Here is a 19555-nt window from a genome sequence, read left to right as displayed (position 1 = left end):
GGAGGCTAATACAGGAGGATTGCTCGACCTGGGGAGGTTGAGGCTGCAGTGAGCCCTATTCCTGCCACTGCACTCCAACCTGAGAGACAGAGCGAGACCCAGTCTCCAAATTTTTTTTTTAAAAGTTTCACCTCTTAAAAGCTAACTTTAAAATAGTAAATATGCCTCCTTTATTAATGCTGTCACTGTAGCCTCATTTGTTTCCTACATCACAGGCTAATGAATATATGACTCTGACTTAAGATTCTCTTGAAAACTAAGCCCAAAATAGGAAGTAAAGAAAGAAGGTGGGAGGAAGCCAGTAGCAATATATTTTTCATTATTGTGTGTCTTTTAAGTGTAGAATTCAGTGGTTTTCAGTGTATTTATGGAGTTGGGTGTCTTAGGCATAATTGAGACATTCTGATTTCTTAGGTCTTGAAATTTCAATGTTTATTTTTTAAAAGTTTTTATTATGGGGAATTTCAGATATACCCTAAAGTAGAAGAGTATAATGAACCCCAGTGTCCATTCCTCATCTTCCCCTCACAGCCAGTCTTCTTTCATCTTTTCCCTCATTTACTCCACCAGGGTTATTTTGAAGCAAATTCCAGATGTTATATTATTCTGTAAATATTTCAGTCTGTATCTATATAAGATGATTTTAAAAAAATGACCACAGTAATGTTCACATTAAAAAAATTTAATAATTACTTAATATTAAATAACCAGTGTTCAAATTTCTAATAAATGTAAAAAGCTTAGTTTTGTTTTATAACTTATAGAGGATAATTTTTATTAACTTGTTAGAGAAAAGTTGGATGTCATACTAAATATTTATACAATGTATTTTAATATCTACTTCAAATGAATTTATGTCACTGAAGTAAAATCCCACGGATTCCTATATATATACATATATATATGTGTGTATATATATATATGTGTGTGTGTATATATATATATATATATATATATATATATATATATATATATATTTTTTTTTTTTTTTCGTCAGAGTTTTGCTCTTGTCACCCAGGCTGGAGTGCAGTGGCGTGATCTTGGCTCACTACAACCTCTTCCTCCCCGGTTCAAGCGATTCTCCTGCCTCAGCCTCCTGAGTAGCTGGGATTACAGGCATGCGCCACTATGCCCGGCTAATTTTTTTGTATTTTTAGTAGAGTTGGAGTTTCACCATGTTGGCCAGGCTGATCTCAAGCTCCTGACCTGAGATGATCCACCTGCCTCAGCCTCCCAAAGTGCTGGGATTACAGGCGTGGGCCACCCCCCCGGCCCCAAAATATATTTAACTTCCTGTCTTCCCGGACGAAAAAGTTCTTCTCTTACCTTTCCATGAATATACACTTGGTTTGAGATTTCCTGGTCTTACACTTCTTATTTACAGGACTTAGGGAGCCTGAACATTCTGTACTGAGGAAACAGAACAGAGGGCTGGATATTGCAGAAGTCCATCTTGCCTTCATAATGGTGCTCTTATGGTATAAGTGATGAATTCATCTGGGGGTGGAGTGAGGGAGTGGGCAGGGGAGATTATCATGGAATTTACTACCACTTATAGTGCCAATATGTTTAAAAAAAGGAAAGACTTTGGGGCCTCAGCCAATTTTTAACTTTGGATGAAGTAACTTGCTTTTGCGAGCGCCATTAGATAAGGGAAAGGGACTTCTGATGGCTAAATAACCCATTAACTGTATCTCCCTAAGAAGATACAGTTAGAGTAACAACAGCATAGGAATAACCATAGTCATTTAGAATTGTGTACAGGTCAAATCCCGTTACAACAATTTCAGAAGAGTATCTAACTTTCTTATTTGTCTTAAAGCTTATACTGCAAAGTATTAATATGTAATATATCAGATCATAGAACTTTTTTGTTCTTAAGTTTCTTTGGAGAAAAAAGCACAAGGACTTTTGAAGGGGCATTTCTAATTAACCCCACAGCCAGCTTCCTTGTTACCAAGACCCTGGATGGGAATTTGCTATCACTGGTTGGCTGCGTGGCACCAGGCAGCTCCTTGGGCTCACTTGCCTCGTGCTATACCACTCCGGAGTGTTCATTTATTCATGCAGCCTAAAAAGTGTAGTGAGCATCGAGATTTGCTTGGTGCTCTGGGAGAAGACTAACATCAATAAAAGACGCAGTCCCTATTCATTAGGAATTTACAGACTGCTTGGAAGAGGCGACCCGCAAAGCAGAGTCTAAGGAACGATGCGGCCACGAGAGTGTTTGGAATTAGGGTGAAGGGAAGCTTTCCAGCGCCTACCACATCGCACATCAAACCATCTGCAAAGATCTGAAAGCATTTTTGTAGTATTTTGATTTTTATAGCTTTCATTGTAACGGGATTTAACCTGTAACATCTTTTCATCAGAGAACTGCAGATTACACAAATGAAAATATCATAAATCCACATTTGTACTTTCTGTACTTTGTACCAAATGTACTTAACTGTATGCTAAATATAGTATTGAATATGTATCAGTGCAAACGTTAAGAGCCTTTTGCAAATAGATTTATGAACATGGATACTTATTTTGCTTACTTTTATATTAAGATAGAACATGTACTGTTTATACAAAACATGCATTAAAACGTCTGTAATGTTATTTCAGTGTGTGATGGATGAGTGGTTGCTTTAAATCACTAGGTTTTTGATTGGTGCTAGAGTAGCTGGTGTTGCTTAACGTGGCATTTTTTTTCCTGTCCACACTTTCCACCCTTGGTACAGGTATTTTTGATAAAGCTGTGGAATGGAAAGGTATGTTTTTCATGGGGTGTTCAAGAATCTGTTACCTTAAATTTTTTTAAAGAGGTTTCCTTTATGGGATTCCTTTTGTGTCTGGCTTAAGCAGACTTAGTTTAATTTAACAAGTAACATTTTTAGAGGCAGTATTTGAGTATAAAAGTTTGATGTGACACAAGTTTCTGACTTTACTTTCCCCCATTCCCTTATTAAAGATAGTACGAAGGATTTTAAAGCATTTGGGGTGGGGGGTTGCTCTTAAAATATATGAGCTGTACCATGAGAAAGAATGTAGCCCAAGGGTTGTTTATGGTAGTTAATGATCTAGTGTGTTGTTATTGCTAGAATCCTGGTTATCATAAATTTGCAATTTCATTGAGGAAAGTGATATAAGTATTTCTTAATATATTAATATATGAAATAATTTTAGAGACTTTATTAAATACACACAGTCCTCTTTATGGTGGAGGAACAGTTCAGCTTGAGCTGGTGACCGGCTGAACTAGAGGAGTTACTCTGGGAAAGTGGCGAGTCGGCAGGGCATGTCTGCACAGATTTTGTGCCAGGTTTCCTGCCTGCACAGCGCTTTCTTCTCTGTCCGAGTTCTGTGCTGACCACAGCTGTCCACAGGCATGTTTACACTCCCTGTTCTTGCAGGTTGACTTGAGAGAACCACGTAGCTAAATTGGTGAGAGACTCAGCCTGACCGCTTGTCTTTAGAAGGCCTGATTGGAAGAGTGCACTCTATTGACTTTCCTCTAACAATGAAATTGTGAAAGGTACATGGGGCGGCTGTGAGACGTGCAGCTATCGGGTCTCACCGGCACATCCCTTTTCTCATAAAGCAATGAAGCACTTTCTAAGGTGTTGGTACTAGTGCTGGAGGCTGCTGGTGCATTAGATGCTGCCCGTCACATCGGTGGGCTGAGAAACCTTCCTTAAAGACCTGTGATGTTTTGTAAACCCTGACTGTTCTGGTGGTTGCAAAGTTAGTGTCTGTTTAGTGTTCCCCATCTCACCGGAAGTGTTTCCTTTTTCTCATTCATAGAGGTCCTGTAATAAAGAGGGATCCGAACAAGCTCAGAAAGAAAATGAATTTCAAGTAAGTAATTCAGTCTTTCTGCATATGTGTGAGATGTGAACTAGTGTTAGCCACCCTTCGCTACTCCAGGGCTTGGCAGTGCCTCTTATCTACCCTTGGAAAATCCTGATCTATCTTTCTACGAGGAGGGGCTCTTGGTATATCTATCAGAAGCCACCTTGCGGAGACTGAGTGAGCGGTGGGTATTCCTCGTTCCTCCTGAGAGTGTAGACTGTGGAAGTTTGGTGTCTTTATGGCAATCGAAACAGCATTGGAATGCTGACAGATGGCAGCCAGGGGAGCATTCGTGTGTGGTACCTGATGAGGAGGCCCTGGCTGCCGCTGCTGTGATGCCTCTCTCACTCCCTTTCTGGTCGTTCCCACACTTCCCATCAGGAAGTGGGTCACTGCCCAGTGGTTTTGGTGGCCACCCATTTTCCCTGGGCTAGCAGCAATGTTTTTTCCTATGGATGATACCCAAGTTGGAAAAGCTTCTTCCTAGACTTAGAGAATGTGACCCCACTCTCTGAAACACACATGTGCAGATGGCTTGAGGCCAAGAGCACTGACGGATGGAGCCTCAGAGGCAGGGGTCTGGGGTGTTGGTCTGCATGCCCCAGCGTAAGCACCTTTTGAGCATCTCTGCCATTATGTGCAGGCTCACAGAGAAGGGTGCATGTGCACACATGCCCAACATACGTGGGTCTAAGATGTAGATACACACATCGCCACATCATTTTTACCAATTGTATATTGATTATTAAAATGGTCAAGAAATAGGCTGAATGCAGTGGCTCACACCTGTAATCCCAGCATTTTGGGAGGCTGAGGCAGGTGGATCATGAGGTCAGGAGTTTGAGACCAGCCTGGCCAACAAGGTGAAACCCCCTGTCTACTGAAAATAGAAAAATTAGCCAGGCATAGTGGTGGGCACCTGTAATTCCAGCTACTTGGGAGGCTGAGGCAGGAGAATTACTTGAACCTGGGAGGCGGAGGTTGCAGTAGACCAAGATTGTGCCACTGCACTCCAGCCTGGGCGACAGGAGTCGTCCCTACCAAATGCAAAAAAAAAAAAAGAAAAAATCAAGAAATAGACATTAAAACGGTTGAGATAAAAAAGGAATGAAAGTGATGATATTTTTTCCACACTTTTCAGTGGCTTGTTTTACATGTGTCTTGCTCTGGGGGCCCTGCTAGAGGATCTAGAACTTGTGCTCTCTGGAGTGACAGTGACTGGGAAGTCCTTGGGTGGGAAGTGATTGACAATCTGTTGTGAACCATTCCAAGCCCTTTGTGCAGAGTCCTTTGGACATCCTGGTAGCTGAAAATGGTGGATCACCAGGACCTGCGTGATGCTAAATCCAAAGTACTTTTCAGTTCTCATTTTATTTTGACTTCTCAGTAGCATTTGACATGACCCCCACCCTTTTGAAATGTTTCCTCTCCTGAGGGCAGCCATGACACAGAGACACAAAGTACAGATCTGGCTGTCTACATGCTAGGGCGCCCCATGATTTGACCATAGGCCCTCTTCTCATGTTGTCCTGTCTCCCTCGGTCACCTGATCTATAGGCCAAAGGGCCGCTACATTCTTCCTCCAGCCCTGACCTCAACTTGGAACTAATGCCATTGGCTAGCAGTCTCTCCTCGGATGTCTCACATGCCCCTCAAACTTGCCATGAAATCGCCCGGCTGATTTCAGTCTTTTTTATGTGAATTTTATATGAATTTATTTTTAACTTTTTATTTCATACCAATTTTAGACTTACAGAAAAAATTTCAAGAATAGTACAGAGAGGCCGGGCATGGTGGCTCACGCCGTAATCCTAGCACTTTGGGAGGCCAAGGTGGGTGGATCACGAGGTCAGGAGATTGAGACCATCCTGGCTAACATGGTGAAACCCCGTCTCTACTAAAAATACAAAAAAAATTAGCCAGGCTTGGTGGCGGGCGCCTGTAGTCCTAGCTACTTGGGAGGCTGAGGCAGGAGAATGGCGTGAACCTAGGAGGCAGAGCTTGCAGTGAGCCGAGATCGTGCCAGCGCACTCCAGCCTGGGCGACAGTGCGAAACTCCGACTCAAAAGAAAAAAAAAATAGTACAGAGATTTCCCATGCACCCCTCACCCAGCTTCCCTAATGCGAACATCTCACATAACCACAGTGCAATGGTCAAAACCAGGACATTAACGTTGATGCAATAGTGATAACTAAACGTCTGTAATCCCAGCACTTTGGGAGGCTGAGGTGAGCTGATCGCTTGGTTCACAAGTTTGAGACCAGCTTGGCCAACAGGGTGAAACCCTGTTTTTACTAAAAATACAAAAATAAGCTGGGCTTGGTAGCGAATGCCTATAGTCCCAGCTACTCGGGAGGCTGAGGCAGGAGAATCGCATGAACCTGGGAGGCGGAGGCTGCAGTGAGCCGAGATCTCGCCACTGCACTCCAGCCTGGGCTATCCATCTCCAAAATAATAATAATAATAATAATATCTCCAAAAAAAAACAATAATAACTAAACTATGACCTGAATTGAATTTCAGAAGTTTTCCTATGCATATTTTCTTTTGTTCTGTCTCGAGATTTAGCTAGATCTCAACATTGCATTGGCTATTTCTCTTTAGTCTTTTTCAGCCTGTAACAATTCTTTTGTTATTTGTAATCTTTATACTTGTGAAGAGTACTGATCCGTTATTTTGGAAATGTCTCCTCAATTTCAGCTTGTCTAGTGTTTTCTCACAATTGAGGTTATGCATTTTTGGCTGAAATACCACAGAAATGCTGTTATGTCTTCTCAAGAAGTTCATAACATCAATACTCTTCTTCCTGGGTTTTAAATAAATGAAACTTCATAGATAAAATGAAAAGTCAGTTTAAACCCCTTGTTCCATTCTCAACCACTTCTCTCTCCCGTTTCTGTTCACTCTTCACATGCTCCAATCTGACATCTGTCCACCCATCACTCTGAAGCTGTTCTTTTTTTTGTCACCAACAGGTTCCATATTGCCAAATCTAATGGCCACTTAGCAGCACCATTAGGGAATACCACTCTCCTTCCTGGCAGTGGCGCCTGCCTCACCTCGCCTTCCGGCCTGGCCCCTCTTTTTGCTGCCTGAACTTAAACCAGTTTTTCAAGTTGTGGCTTGTGAACCTCTAGTGGGGCATGAAATGTTAGCAAGTTGATTGCTTTTTAAAATGAAATAGAGTAGAAAATATTAATAAGTGTTGCCCAGTTGTGAGAGTGAATATTGCTGTGGATAGTGTTTGTTTTGGGGGTGTATGCGAGGGTGCCCTGTAGAAAGCTTTCTTACTGTGGTGACAGTCACATAAGAAAGGGCATTTTAAGGCCTGTGCTGGTTCCTCCTCTTCTGTCCCCAGGGGATCGAACCTAGTTTGTGAGCTGTAAACATCAACAACATGTTGAGGACTTGTGAATTGGTATCTGTAAGCCCCAGTCCACCCGGCAATCTCATGGTCTGCTCTTCCTTTTCCTTGATTGTCCTGTTCCAGTGAGACAGGCCTCTCAGTTCCTTGAAGGCGTCACACTTGTTCCTTCCTCATGCCCTGTGCTCCCATGGAGCTGCTGTGGCTTTTCACACCTCAGATCTCAGTTCAGTTCAGTGTGGCCTCCTTAGAAATACCCACGCCACCACACCAGTCACCCTTGTTTCCCTCATGGCAGTGAGCCCAGTCCATAGCTGCGTGTACTTGCTTACTGTCCATTTCTCTCTCTCTCCCCATCCCTCCCTCTCTGTCATGTAAGCCCCGTTGTGGGCAGGGGCCTTAGGTATCTTGTTCTTTGTTGGTTCCCTGGCGCTTAGCACAGTGCCAGGACATAGTAGACATTGAGTAAGTGTGTTTTAGGCAAATGTATTAATGAGTCTTTATTTCTGAAGCCCAAGTAAATTGTTCCAAGTTGAGATATGTGAAAAAGTAGGACCAGTTTTCCCTCCACTGTCACCAGCTGTGGCTAAACCAGTGCGTGGTACAGGAGAGAACCCAGCCATGTCTGTCCAACCCCACTTTTTACCATGCTCACTTTCAGGAGCAATCAGGAAGGTGCCTGGAGACTTAGTGATGACAAGAAGACCACCTGTAGTTGGTACACTTATTCTAGGATTCTCTGCTGTCCTTAACCTGTCATTTTTCTTGCTTGTGCCTGGGTGTTCTCTTTCATTTTCTTTTCTTTTGAGACAGAGTCTTGCTCTGTCACCCAGGCTGGAGTGCAGTGGTGTGATCTCGGCTCACTGCAACCTCTGCCTCCCATGTTCAAGCGATTCTCCTGCCTCAGCCTCCTGAGTAGCTGGGATTACAGGTGCCCGCCACCATGCCCAGCTAGTTTTTTTACTTTTTTGGTAGAGACAGGGTTTCACCCTGTTGGCCACACTGGTCTCAAACTCCTGACCTCAGGTGATCTGTCCTCCTCAGCCTCCCGAAATGCTGGGATTACAGGCATGAGCCACCGCACCCGGCCTCATTTTCTTCCTCTCCAAATCCTTCTCTCCATACACCATCTCCCCCTTTCTTCCTACTGTGAATAAATATTGAACTACAGTATTACGTAAGAATAAGGGTGTTTTTGTTTACAATGTTTAGGGCAGTGCTAAAGAGAATTGGAAAGTTCTTACATCTCTTTCCCTCTTCTCTATGTCCTTTCTGGGTTGACTCAGCTCTGGAGAGGATTCTGGCTAGTGCTGGTGACATGTGTTGACAATGCCACACGTAAATAAAGTCACCTCCGAGAATCCTTCCCAGTGGACATGATGTGCAAAATGCTGAACTTCCAAGTCCAGCACCCCCTTGTCCTCCCATGCCCAGCCCCTGTTTACTTTTGTGTTTTACACAGCATGAGGGTGGTGGTGGGGACCACAGTCTTCAGAGCACCAGGACCGTGCTGCCCCCTGGGGAGCAGGGGAACATAATGTCTAAGCAGAGACTTGGAGGAGGCTTTGCAGACCCTTGCTTAAATGCCCCAGATACTTTCTGTGATGTTGGGCGTGGAGTAAGATGGGGACTGCATCTCTGGACAACACTGCCATAGGACTAAAAAGTGCTTGGAAACCTTTTGACAACTAAATAGAGATACTAGATCTTTGTTGTCATTCTCTAAGGTTTTAAGAAATAAAACCTGTCTGATATCAAATCCCACCCTAAAATTCATTAGCTTGATAGATAGATGTTGTCAACTTATTGTCATATACACAAAACCACAAATTAGGAAAGATTGAGCCTCACAAGATGAGAGGCCATAATTGTGAGGATTATACAAATGATGGTTGTAGACGATAATTGTGGGGGGATTACCGGCAAATCCATTTACCCCCACAAAATGTAAAAGTGACCAAAATACTTTTTGCTTTAATGTGGTCTGATATTCTTTGGAAGTAGCTTTTCTTTTTTGTTTTCTTCTTACTATAGTACTGTATCATTTCCTAATAAGTTTGTCCTCTTGGTTTCCCAGTTTTTGGTAACGTGAATGTGTTTTAGAGAAGGTTTCTCTGGGATCATGTTCCTCCACAGCACATTTCTTCACAGGGGTTGAATTAGAATCATCTGAAAGCTTTTTCAAAACAGCCCTGCTGGTGCCTCTCTTTTAATACTTGGAGTAAGACCTAGGAATCTCTTTGCAAAAGCTCTTTTTTTTAAAAAGAGACTTCGGTGGTGGTGGAGCATCTCACTATGTTGCCCAGGCTGGTCTCTAACTCCTGGCCTCAAGTGATCCTCCCATCTCAGCCTCCCAAAGTGTTGGGATTACAGGCATGAGCCACCGCCTGGCCTGTAAAAGCTCTTTAAGAGATTCAGGTGGACCTCTGGGTAAGCGTGACTCCTTCACTCCAACAGATGAAAACCCTTATGCTGTAATGTGCTGTTTAAGGGGGAAAGACCAAGGACCGAATTTGCTTTGAGATCAAAGCATGGATTTTGAAGGCAAAATGATGATAGATCCCACGTTAATTATTAGGACAAAGATAGAACAGACAGCATCATAGAGATTTCAGCAAGACAACAAACATTCAATAACAGGAAAAGGTCGGGTGTGCCAACTGAAAATAGCAATCTAGGATGCTCCATGCTAGGCTGCTCTTTGGACTAGAAAGCCATAGACCCTGGACCTAAATCAGTAATTTTCAAGCTTGTTGGACCCATGAGCCCAATTTAGTAGGCAGAAGGTCCTTTGGATCCTTTGCTTTAACTAGACACACTCAACCAAAAGCAAATCAACCCTTACCAGAATGGATGGTGTTGTGGCCTTTGGTGAGATGCCAAGGGTGAGACTCCTATATAGGTTGCGAAATAAATAGAAACAATAAAAGCACTGATGGATATTTTTCTATTTTTGGATCTAGTGACCTAAATTAAACTCATATTTTAAATCTTATCAATATAGCATAGTGCTTGCAAGCATGAATCCTGCAAATGACACGATGTGTGACTTTGGAACCTCTGTTTCTTCATATTTAAAATGGGGATGATGATAACAGTAGTGCCCACGTGAAAGAATACTCGTGAGGATCAGATGAAACACTCCTGTGAGAGTGCTTCTGATGCCTGGCGCTTAGCAAACACTCAGTAAACACCTGATTTGTTGCCATCTGTTTTAGGGGGCCGAGGCCATGGTTCTGGAGAGCGTTATGTTTGCCATTCTCGCAGAGAGGTCACTTGGGCCAAAACTCTATGGCATCTTTCCCCAAGGCCGACTGGAGCAGTTCATCCCGGTAAGATTTGTTCATAAACGCTTAGTTGACATATGCCACAGACAGAAGATGGCTTCTTTGTCTCATTGCTGCAAGAACCTGCAATGCTGTGTTTTCACTGTTAACCTCACCTATGTCATTAAACTGTATCAGAAATCATGAAAAGCAACATTTATTTTGTACTTATATCAGAACCTCTTTCTTTTCTGTAAAGGTGTATTCATCCAAATTTGAAATATCTATGAAACTTACCATTTTATTGTCCCCTGAGGCTGTGTACCCTGAGACTTTGCCCTTTTCACTGTGTTCCTCTCAACTTCTAGGGCCCTGCTTTATAGAACTTGCTGCTAGAACACCTTGGCCCTGCTCAGTCTCTGACTGTAGCCCTGTGGGGGCCATGCCTGTTCTTTCCCATCACCCTTCCTTGGTTTGTTTTGTGCATTCCTACTGAGTCTCCCTACCTCCCATCTTCCTGTCCCCATATGCTGGTCAAATTCTTAGATTTCAAGGCCTTGCTCCAAGACCTTGCAGTCTTATTTCTAAGCAGTCAGGATTATTTTCCCTTTCTTATTGTCCCAAGGCAGTTTTAATGTTGCTATAACATTTACCAGTATACCATGTCTTAGAGTTACATGTACATGTCTAAAGCATAGTTCCTGTTCCTCTACCCACCCACCCCTGACTCCATGCCCTGCACAATGCTTCATGCCCAAGGGTTCTCATGAACCCTAAGTGTTGAAGTGTGGCTCTGAGCCCTGGCAATACTTCTTTGGTTGGCAATGCTGGTCTTTGTCAGCCTGCACTCTCTTCCTAGATAGATCAGATATTCCCCATTTTCATTGAGCGTAAGTTCCTTGAGGACTAGAATCATAAGCCGCTAGCTTTTCCTGCCCTGCTGCATGAGATATCTTATCCATGAGAGGCCTGGGCATGTCCAGGGCTGCCCTGTACATCTGTGCAGATGGAGCCCAGCACTAGGATGCCTGGCAGAGGGGTGCTCTGCTGCGTCTGGCTGGGGACCAGGGGCAGGGGTTTCTTTGTCTAATCCCACAGCCCAGAAACAGGGAGGCTAGTTGTGCTCTGTCTCCCCAGAAGAGGTATCCTCTTCTAGTTGACAGTGGCGCTGTCCGTCTGTGGTAGTGTTGTGCTAGCTGCCGGTGCTGAGGATGTGTTTAGATGAGTGTATGGTGCCTTCACTGCACTGGCTTTTTCCTTTAGTTTGCTCCCTGGCAGCTGGCTATGTTTTAGTAGAGACAGGGTTTCTCCATGTTGGCTAGGCTGGTCTCGAACTCCCGACCTCAGGTGATCCACCCGCCTTGGCCTCCCAAAGTGCTGGGATTACAGGTGTGAACCACCGCGCCCGGCCGAGATGATAAGTTTTTGAAAGAATTTTGCAAATAATAGAACCTCATATGGTTATAAGTGGCAATATAGGTGAATCTTACAAACATAATGTTGAATGATTAAACTGCAGGAGACTGTAAGTAGTATCATACCATTCTATAAAGCCTGATAAATTTTAAAAATTGTTTAAGAATATGTGCACATGTAGTAAAAGTTCTCTTTTTGGAAAAGGTAAGGGAATTGTGTTAACACAATTCAGAATAATAAAAATATCTTGGGGACAAAAAGGGCAGGCATCAGGACACATAGATTATAGTATCTGTGGAACTGATTTTGTTCTAGTTCTTAAGTTCTATCTATGCTCATGTATGTATTGTTTATTAGATATTAAATTTTTTGAGATGGGAGTCTCACTCTCTTGCCCAGGCTGGAGTGCAATAGCATGATCATAGCTCACTGCAACCTCGAACTTCTGGACTCAAGTGATCTTTCTGCCTTAGCCTTTCAGGTAGCTGGGAGTACAGGTGCACACCAGCACACCCAGCTTATTAAAAATTTTTTTTTGTAGAGATGGGTCTTTCTGTGTTACCCTGGCTGGTCTTGAACTCTCCTGGCTTCAAGCTCTTCTCCTGCCTCAGCCTCCTAAGTCACCAGGATTACAGGTGTGAACCACTGCACCCAGCCATAGTGAAGATTTTTTAAAAATTCTGTTATATACTAGGTTTGAACCATATGATGCCGCCAGTGTTTGACTGTTTTTGACCAACAAGAATGGCAGTTTCATTTGATTCAACCTAATACCATATGTTATTTCTAGATTTGCTTTTTTTTTTTTTTTTAAGATAGGGTCTCACTCTATTGCCCAGTATAGTGAAGAATAAGTGGCCTGATCTCAGCTCACTGCAGCTTCAACCTCCCAGGCTCAAGTGATCCTCTCACCTCAGCCTCCCAAGTAGCTGGGACTACAGGCACGTGCCACCATGTTTGACTAATTTTGTTTATTTTTTTGTAGAGACGGGGCCTCCCTGTGTTGCCCAGGCTGGTCTCAAACTCCTGGGCTCAAGCAGTTCCTCCCGCCTTGGCCTCCCAAAGTGCTGGGATTACAGGCATGAGCCACCACGCCTGGCTTAGGTTTACTCTTCACTGCTTGGGATCAGGTGATTTAGTTTCATGATTCCTGTAGCCATCTTTCAAAGGACATGTGAGAATAGCCGGGCCACTAGGGATGGTAGGTAGTCTGTTTCTCTTTCTCTACTAGGGAAGGAATTTGGAATACTGAGATTTGTTCATATCTGAGCATGTTAGCTTCAGATTTTCCTTGTTGCCAAATTAATGGCAGTTTTGAAAGCTGAGTGAGCTACCTTAATAAGTCCTGTGTATCCTGCTGCTGGAAGTGGAGTCCCTGTTCTTATTGCAGCATGGTAATTTGTTGACAGTGCTGTGGTGACAGTGCTTTCTGGAGGGAGTTGAATAGAAGGTTGAGTCCAATGCTTACAGTGAGCTCTTAGCTCTCAGTAGCAGACATCTGCCACTTGCTGAGCTGCACCCTGGGCTAGGTGCTGTCCCAGAGACCTCACCTGCATTCTCTCCTCCAGCTCTCCTGGCAACTCTGTGAGAGAATTCATGTCCTGATTCCCATTTGATAGAAATGGGAACACACAGATGTATGAGGTAACTTGGATGGCCATGTAGCTTTGAAATGAGAATTAAAGCCACAATTTCAACTGAGGTTTCCCTGAGTTGGGAGCATTCACTCTTACCCCTGTGCTGTACTTCTTTGCATTTTCACAGAAACCTCTCTTTAGATTTCTGCAGGGTGGCAGGTTGCATGAGGAAGCTCTGGAGGTCTCAGTTGATTGTGAGCTCCCATGGGCCTCCTGTAAAAGGGCAGCCAAACAAGCATGGCCTCGGGCTGATTTAGGGGAAGTGCAGGATGCAGAGGCCAGGAGGAAGTCCTCTAGACACTGTTTCTTTGCCCAACTTTGCCCTGGACACCTGCTCTGTGCCAGGCCAGGTGCTGACACCACCACTGGGAGCAGCTGGAGACGGCCCCCCTGTCTCTGTGACGCATCTCCTGGTTAGGACCTGTTCTGGACCCCACATCTCACCTGCAACACATCAGAGTAGAATGTCCCAGCTGATGGAGGAGCTGGAAGCGGGGCCATGTGATAAACTGCTGAAGACATGGACTTCAGCATTGGGTAGTGAATAGACATTCAGTGTGGTTTTAGAGGCCAGAATAATAGATGATAGTGTAGTACTTCAATAAAATTTAAGGAAGGAGTTCTCATAGTTAAAAGGGGTTCAAAATGAAATAGATCTTTGGAGGTGGCCGGCTCCTCACTGTAGAAATGCCATAGCAATTGCTGGGTCACTGTCTGTAGGGACACAGTGTCCATTCTTAAGGGAATTTGGGGCATTGGGTGAGACTTAAATGCACTACAAAAACACTTGTCATTCCTGAGACTGTGTGATCTCACTCTTTTTAGTTTACTTGGTAAATGTCAGTTTTTAACTCCCTTTTCTATTTCAGAGCCGGCGATTAGATACTGAAGAATTAAGTTTGCCAGATATTTCTGCAGAAATCGCCGAGAAAATGGCTACATTTCATGGTATGAAAATGCCATTCAATAAGGAACCAAAATGGCTTTTTGGCACAATGGAAAAGTAAGTGGTCAAGTCACTTGGTCCTAACATAGTTTTACAGTGGTGGCTCCCAGAAGTACCATAAGTGAGCATTTGTTTGCCACAGTAGTCAGAGGTCTTCCTAGTTCACTAAGTGCAGGGTGTCAGCTGGTGATACTTGTCTCATAAGTAAGTCTTTCTTGTGTGTAAAAGTCAATTCCTAAACCAGGAAAGAAGGCTTATGCAAAAATGCTATTGAACGGGTGAAGGGACAGAAGAAAGTCACCTTCCTAGAATGCCACGAACCCCCAAGGCCACTCCTCTTCCCCTCAGTCATGGCAGTCAGAGGGGTCCCACTGGCATTGTGACTGCGCTGGGATTGAATGTTAAACCAAAGCCCCAAGAACAGCAAGCCTTGGTGAATTGATCGGTGATTCTTTGTTCTGTTCTTTTTTGAAAATTTTTTAATAGGTATCTAAAGGAAGTACTGAGAATTAAATTTACTGAGGAATCCAGCATTAAAAAGCTCCACAGATTGCTCAGTTACAATCTGCCCTTGGAACTGGAAAACCTGAGGTGAGTTTTCCTTCTATTTCCTGACTTTAAATATTCTTAGTCACTAAAACTGTTGTCAGTAAACATTGATTGAGCTTGCCTTATGTCTGGCATTTTACATTGGTTTTACAGAATGAATTTAAACCATAAGTTTTGTCATCTGGAATTATGGTTCTCTAGAGGACTAGAGATTATGGACTCTATGGACTAGAAGCCCACACGTGGCCTCTAGTCAGTTTGTGAAGGTTCCATTGAGAAGGAAAATGTCAAAGGAGTGGCTTGGTGGCCAGGGCAGTAGAGTGTCTAGTGGGGTGGATTTTCTCTGGTGGGGAGAAGGGAGTAAGGGCGGGCTGGGGAGCGTGAGGAAGATCCTTCTTCCTTACAGTTCAACCTTGGCTTTTGCGAGAAACAGAATCTTCATACTGATCTCTGAAGCAAGGCCGTCATTGTCCTCAGAGTGATGCTTGGCGCAGGCCACTCAAATCTGTACACTAACAAGTATTTACACCATTTTTTTTTTTTTATAAGACGGAGTCTCGCTTTGTTGCCAGGCTAGAGTGCAGTGGCGCGATCTTGACTCACTGCAGCTTCACCCTCCTGGGTTCAAGTGATTCTCCTGCCTCAGCCTCCGGAGTAGCTGGAACTACAGGCATGCACCCCCACACCCAGCTAATTTTTGTATTTTTGTAGAGATGGGGTTACACCATGTTGGCCAGAGTGGTCTTCATCTCTTGACCTCATGATCGGCCCACCTCGGCCTCCCAAAGTGCTGGGATTACAGGCGCGAGCCACCACACCCAGCCACAAGTATTTACACCTTTAATTACTCAGGTTTGTGCCTCCTCTGCTAGGCTTGATGATCGCTGCTGAGGGAAAACAAGTAAACAAATAAAATAGTGTCAAATTGTGATAAGTGCTGTGACAGAAACAGATCAAAGTAGGCCCTTAGTCTGCATAGGAGGACCTGCTTGGGTCACTGGTAAGAGAAGGGCTGTCTAAGGGGGTGCTATACAAGCCGAGACCAGCAGAGAAAGGGGCTCCAGGAGGGAGCGGCACATGCAGAGGTCCTCCGGGGGAAGAGCTGAGTGCAGAGGGCCTGTGGAGTTGTTGCCACGTAATGACGCAGTTGTCAGAATTCACATCGCAGATACTACTCTGAAACTGTGTGTTGCTTTGGAGCACGAATTTGGTGCTGGCCATGTGGAGAAAGCAAGACTGTGTGCAGCTGACTGAGAAGCTTGATGGGTAACAGTGAAACCTTTCTTTTCAGATCATTGCTTGAATCTACTCCATCTCCAGTTGTATTTTGTCATAATGACTGTCAAGAAGGTAAGAATTGCTATGTTCTGTTACAGATGAGGTTTGTGTGCATACTTAGAAAATTACTGGCAGTGTGTCTGAAAAATGTAAGGTAGCATCAAGAGTATTAGGTACATTAAATTATGATACAACCAGACAAAGAGGTTTTGTATTATTTTTATAGAGTATGAGGCCAGTCACAGTGTCTCATGTCTGTAATCCCAGCACTTTGGGAGGCCAAGGTGGGAGGATTGCTTGAGCTCAGGAGTTCTAGACCAGCCTGGGCAACATAGCAAGACCCCATCTCTACAAAAAATAAAAACATTAGCCAGGCATAGTGGTATGCACCTGTAGTCCCAGCTACTTGGTAAGCTGAGGCAGGAGGATGGCTTGAGCCTAGGAGTTCAAGGCTATAGTATGCTGTGATTGCACCACTGCACTGTAGCCTGGATGACAGAGCAAGATCCTGTTAAAAAAAAAAAAAAATTACATGGAAGAAATCCGAAAGAATATTCACTAAACTTGGGAATTGGGATAAAGAACTTAAACTTTCTAAGTCACATATTACTTTTTCAGTGTTTAACTCCTTACAGTAAATATGTATGATTTTTTTTTAACCTGAAAAAGCAATAAAAGAACAAGATCCACTGCCTACCCCATTGAGTCCCGGGCCCTTCCCCCTTCTGCACCACACAGCGTAGTGTTGCTTATCGCAACACGTGTAATCCTAACACCTCCTCTCCTAGTATCAGTGCACTGTGCTATTAATTATTTCGGGCTTCTCTGCTTTGAAAACATGACAGTGATATGTTCCTTACTGTAACAAAACTTCATCCCATGCAATTGCACATTGAACAGTCTCATCGGAGGCCCCCCACTATGCAGCTCCCACTGGTGCTGCTGACATGGCCTCACTCTGCCTTGACCTTGCCTCCCCTAGTCACAGTAGTTCAGGTCCCACCTTGAGCCCTTGTTTGCCAGGCTCAGCAGTTTGCTTTTAATCCTGAGAACAGTTTCTCATGAAGACTCGTCATCCATAAGCCATTCATTTGAGCCAAATTACCTTTTACTAATTAGCTGCTCATCGCTGGCTAACTCAAGGAGGGTGTAGACATTACAGCTACAGCTTTGTGTATTACCCTTGCCCTTCTGGTAGTGAGGGGGTGATAAATGGCACAGACATCACTAGAGAGAGGGGACTGGAGGAGATCAGCTGTGTTGATGATGGCAAAGTGTAGGAAGGATCGAAGAGGTAACAGTTGTACATTAATTTTGTTGTGCTACTTTGGGCGTCTGCCTCCAATTTGCCTTTTTTTTGAGACTGTTACTGTGTCACCCAGGCTGGTGTGCAGTAGCGCAGTCTAGGCTCCACGTAACCTTAGCCTCTTGGGCTTAAGTGATCCTCCTGCCTTAGCCTTCTGAGTAGTTGGGATCACAGGCGCACACCACTACACCTGGCTAATTATTTGTGGAGATGGAGTTTCTCTGTGTTGCCCAGGCTGGTCTTAAACTCCTGGACTCAAGTGATCCTCCCACCTCCGCCTCCCAAAGTGCTGTGATTACAAGTGTGAGCCAATACACGTTTTCTGGTCTCCAGTTTATATTGTAATTGCTACTGTAAATGGAAAAAGTATGCTGAAGAGCCTAGAGACTATACCTCCACTAGAAATCCTAAGGAGAGAGAGCGGCTGAAAACCTAGCGAAGGTTGGCTCACTGGTGCCCAGCCGCAGGATGCTGGAGATGCTGAACATCATGTCGAGTGTGGGGATCTCAGGAACACAGGCCTGCAGAGCCAGGCTGATGGCTGACCAACTCCTGACCCAGAATCCAATACTAAAGCAAATAGTCTTGTAGGAATGCTGCTTGTGGTCTCCTTGGGAAGGAAAAGCAGGCAAGAACAAAGCAGGGGATCCCCTGTGGCAGCTGAGCTCTCCCTTGCCTTTCTTACCAGGAGGGCACTCCCACAGCTTCCCAGCTGGAGTGCTGCAGCCAGCCGGCCTGCAGACAGCAAACCAAGTCCCGGGGCTGCTGAGGGTGGTGTTTGGCTAGCACGAGCTCTTGCATGCCACCATGCAGAACATTTGGGAAGTACTGTCCTGACAGCAGAGCAAGAGGCCAGGCTTTGTTCCACAGTGAGCCTGGGGGTCTGGCGAGGACTAGGGCTGTGAGCAGGGGTTCTCATGGCCAGGTGGGTCAGGAGCCACCCTGCATAGGGTTATGCCTCCCGTGAGCACTTCTATGTTCTGTCTAGGCCCTGGTGATGTCCACAGACCAAAAGCCACATTCAGTTAGGATTCCCTAAGGGATCAAATCCATTCTCTCGGCTCTGCTGTTCAAGGACTTGAGCCTTCTATTGTAAAACATAAACCATATTATCCAAACCTTTTGCAGGTAATATCTTGTTGCTGGAAGGCCGAGAGAATTCTGAAAAACAGAAACTGATGCTCATTGATTTCGAATACAGCAGTTACAATTACAGGTACTGTGTTACAGTCCAGTGTTTCCATCTCAATATTGATTTATCATTATGATATGCTTAATTAACAGTTATTAGAGAAAATAAGTCAAAATGCCACTCTGAGTTGCAAGCTGCTTCACCTGGAATCAGTGGCTTCTCGTCCAGTGGCCCATGATGGTTGTGGTGAAGCAGCACAGCCTTCTTTGTTCCTAGCAGATGGCGCTAGTTGGGGACAGCCATGCCATTCAGTCCAGACTTTGGCATTTTCTTTTGGCTTCAGAGATCATTTTCTTCTCATAAATCCTGGTCTAGGAGACACAATGTTCTGGAGTCGTGGTTCAGGTGCACCTGTATAGCTTTAGTCAGCTGTGATGCTGATCAACCACCTGTTGTCTCTCTCTGTCATTAAAGCAGCTACAGTCCTGCTCCCTCAGCAAGTCCAGATGGCAACAGGAGTGGCATGCTCGGAACTCAGCCTTTCTTTCTTCTGCAGTCAGGGAGCCTCCAGGCATACGGTTTGCCTCATTGTGTGCACTGTCTTATGTCTTATTTCAGGGGATTCGACATTGGAAATCACTTCTGTGAGTGGATGTATGATTATAGCTATGAAAAATACCCTTTTTTCAGAGCAAACATCCGGAAGTATCCCACCAAGAAACAACAGGTAGGAGATGACTTTTTGTATACTTGATAGGAAAATTACATGTCAATTTCATGCAGTTAGAATTACATCTTCTTTTTTATTTTTTGAGGCAGG

The 19555-nt window shown here is 44.2% G+C and overlaps 1 protein-coding gene across 6 annotated transcripts in view; it reads left to right on the top strand.

Moving 5' to 3' along the window:
• The window catches only part of CHKA (choline kinase alpha), a 68742-nt gene that overhangs the window by 36335 nt on the left and 12852 nt on the right, over positions 1–19555 (top strand). For 3 of the 6 annotated variants that reach the window (XR_010129141.1, XM_031016064.3, XM_063693275.1), the window contains exons 3-9: positions 3793–3846; positions 10424–10537; positions 14394–14527; positions 14957–15061; positions 16311–16369; positions 18732–18819; positions 19354–19462. Coding sequence is in view for 4 of the 6 variants with exons in the window: in XM_031016064.3 (XP_030871924.2) it covers positions 3793–3846; positions 10424–10537; positions 14394–14527; positions 14957–15061; positions 16311–16369; positions 18732–18819; positions 19354–19462 (663 nt within the window). In the remaining 2 variants the exon portion in view is untranslated. Of the gene's footprint in view, positions 1–2729; positions 2760–3792; positions 3847–10423; positions 10538–14393; positions 14528–14956; positions 15062–16310; positions 16370–18731; positions 18820–19353; positions 19463–19555 lie in introns of all 6 variants that reach the window. The other 3 variants (XR_010129142.1, XM_031016065.3, XM_055354650.2) reach the window with 2 other exon arrangements.

The sequence above is a fragment of the Gorilla gorilla genome, chromosome 9 (genome assembly GCF_029281585.2).
Source record: "Gorilla gorilla gorilla isolate KB3781 chromosome 9, NHGRI_mGorGor1-v2.1_pri, whole genome shotgun sequence".
NCBI lineage: Eukaryota > Metazoa > Chordata > Mammalia > Primates > Hominidae > Gorilla > Gorilla gorilla.
This window is presented reverse-complemented; position numbering and strand designations above follow the sequence as displayed.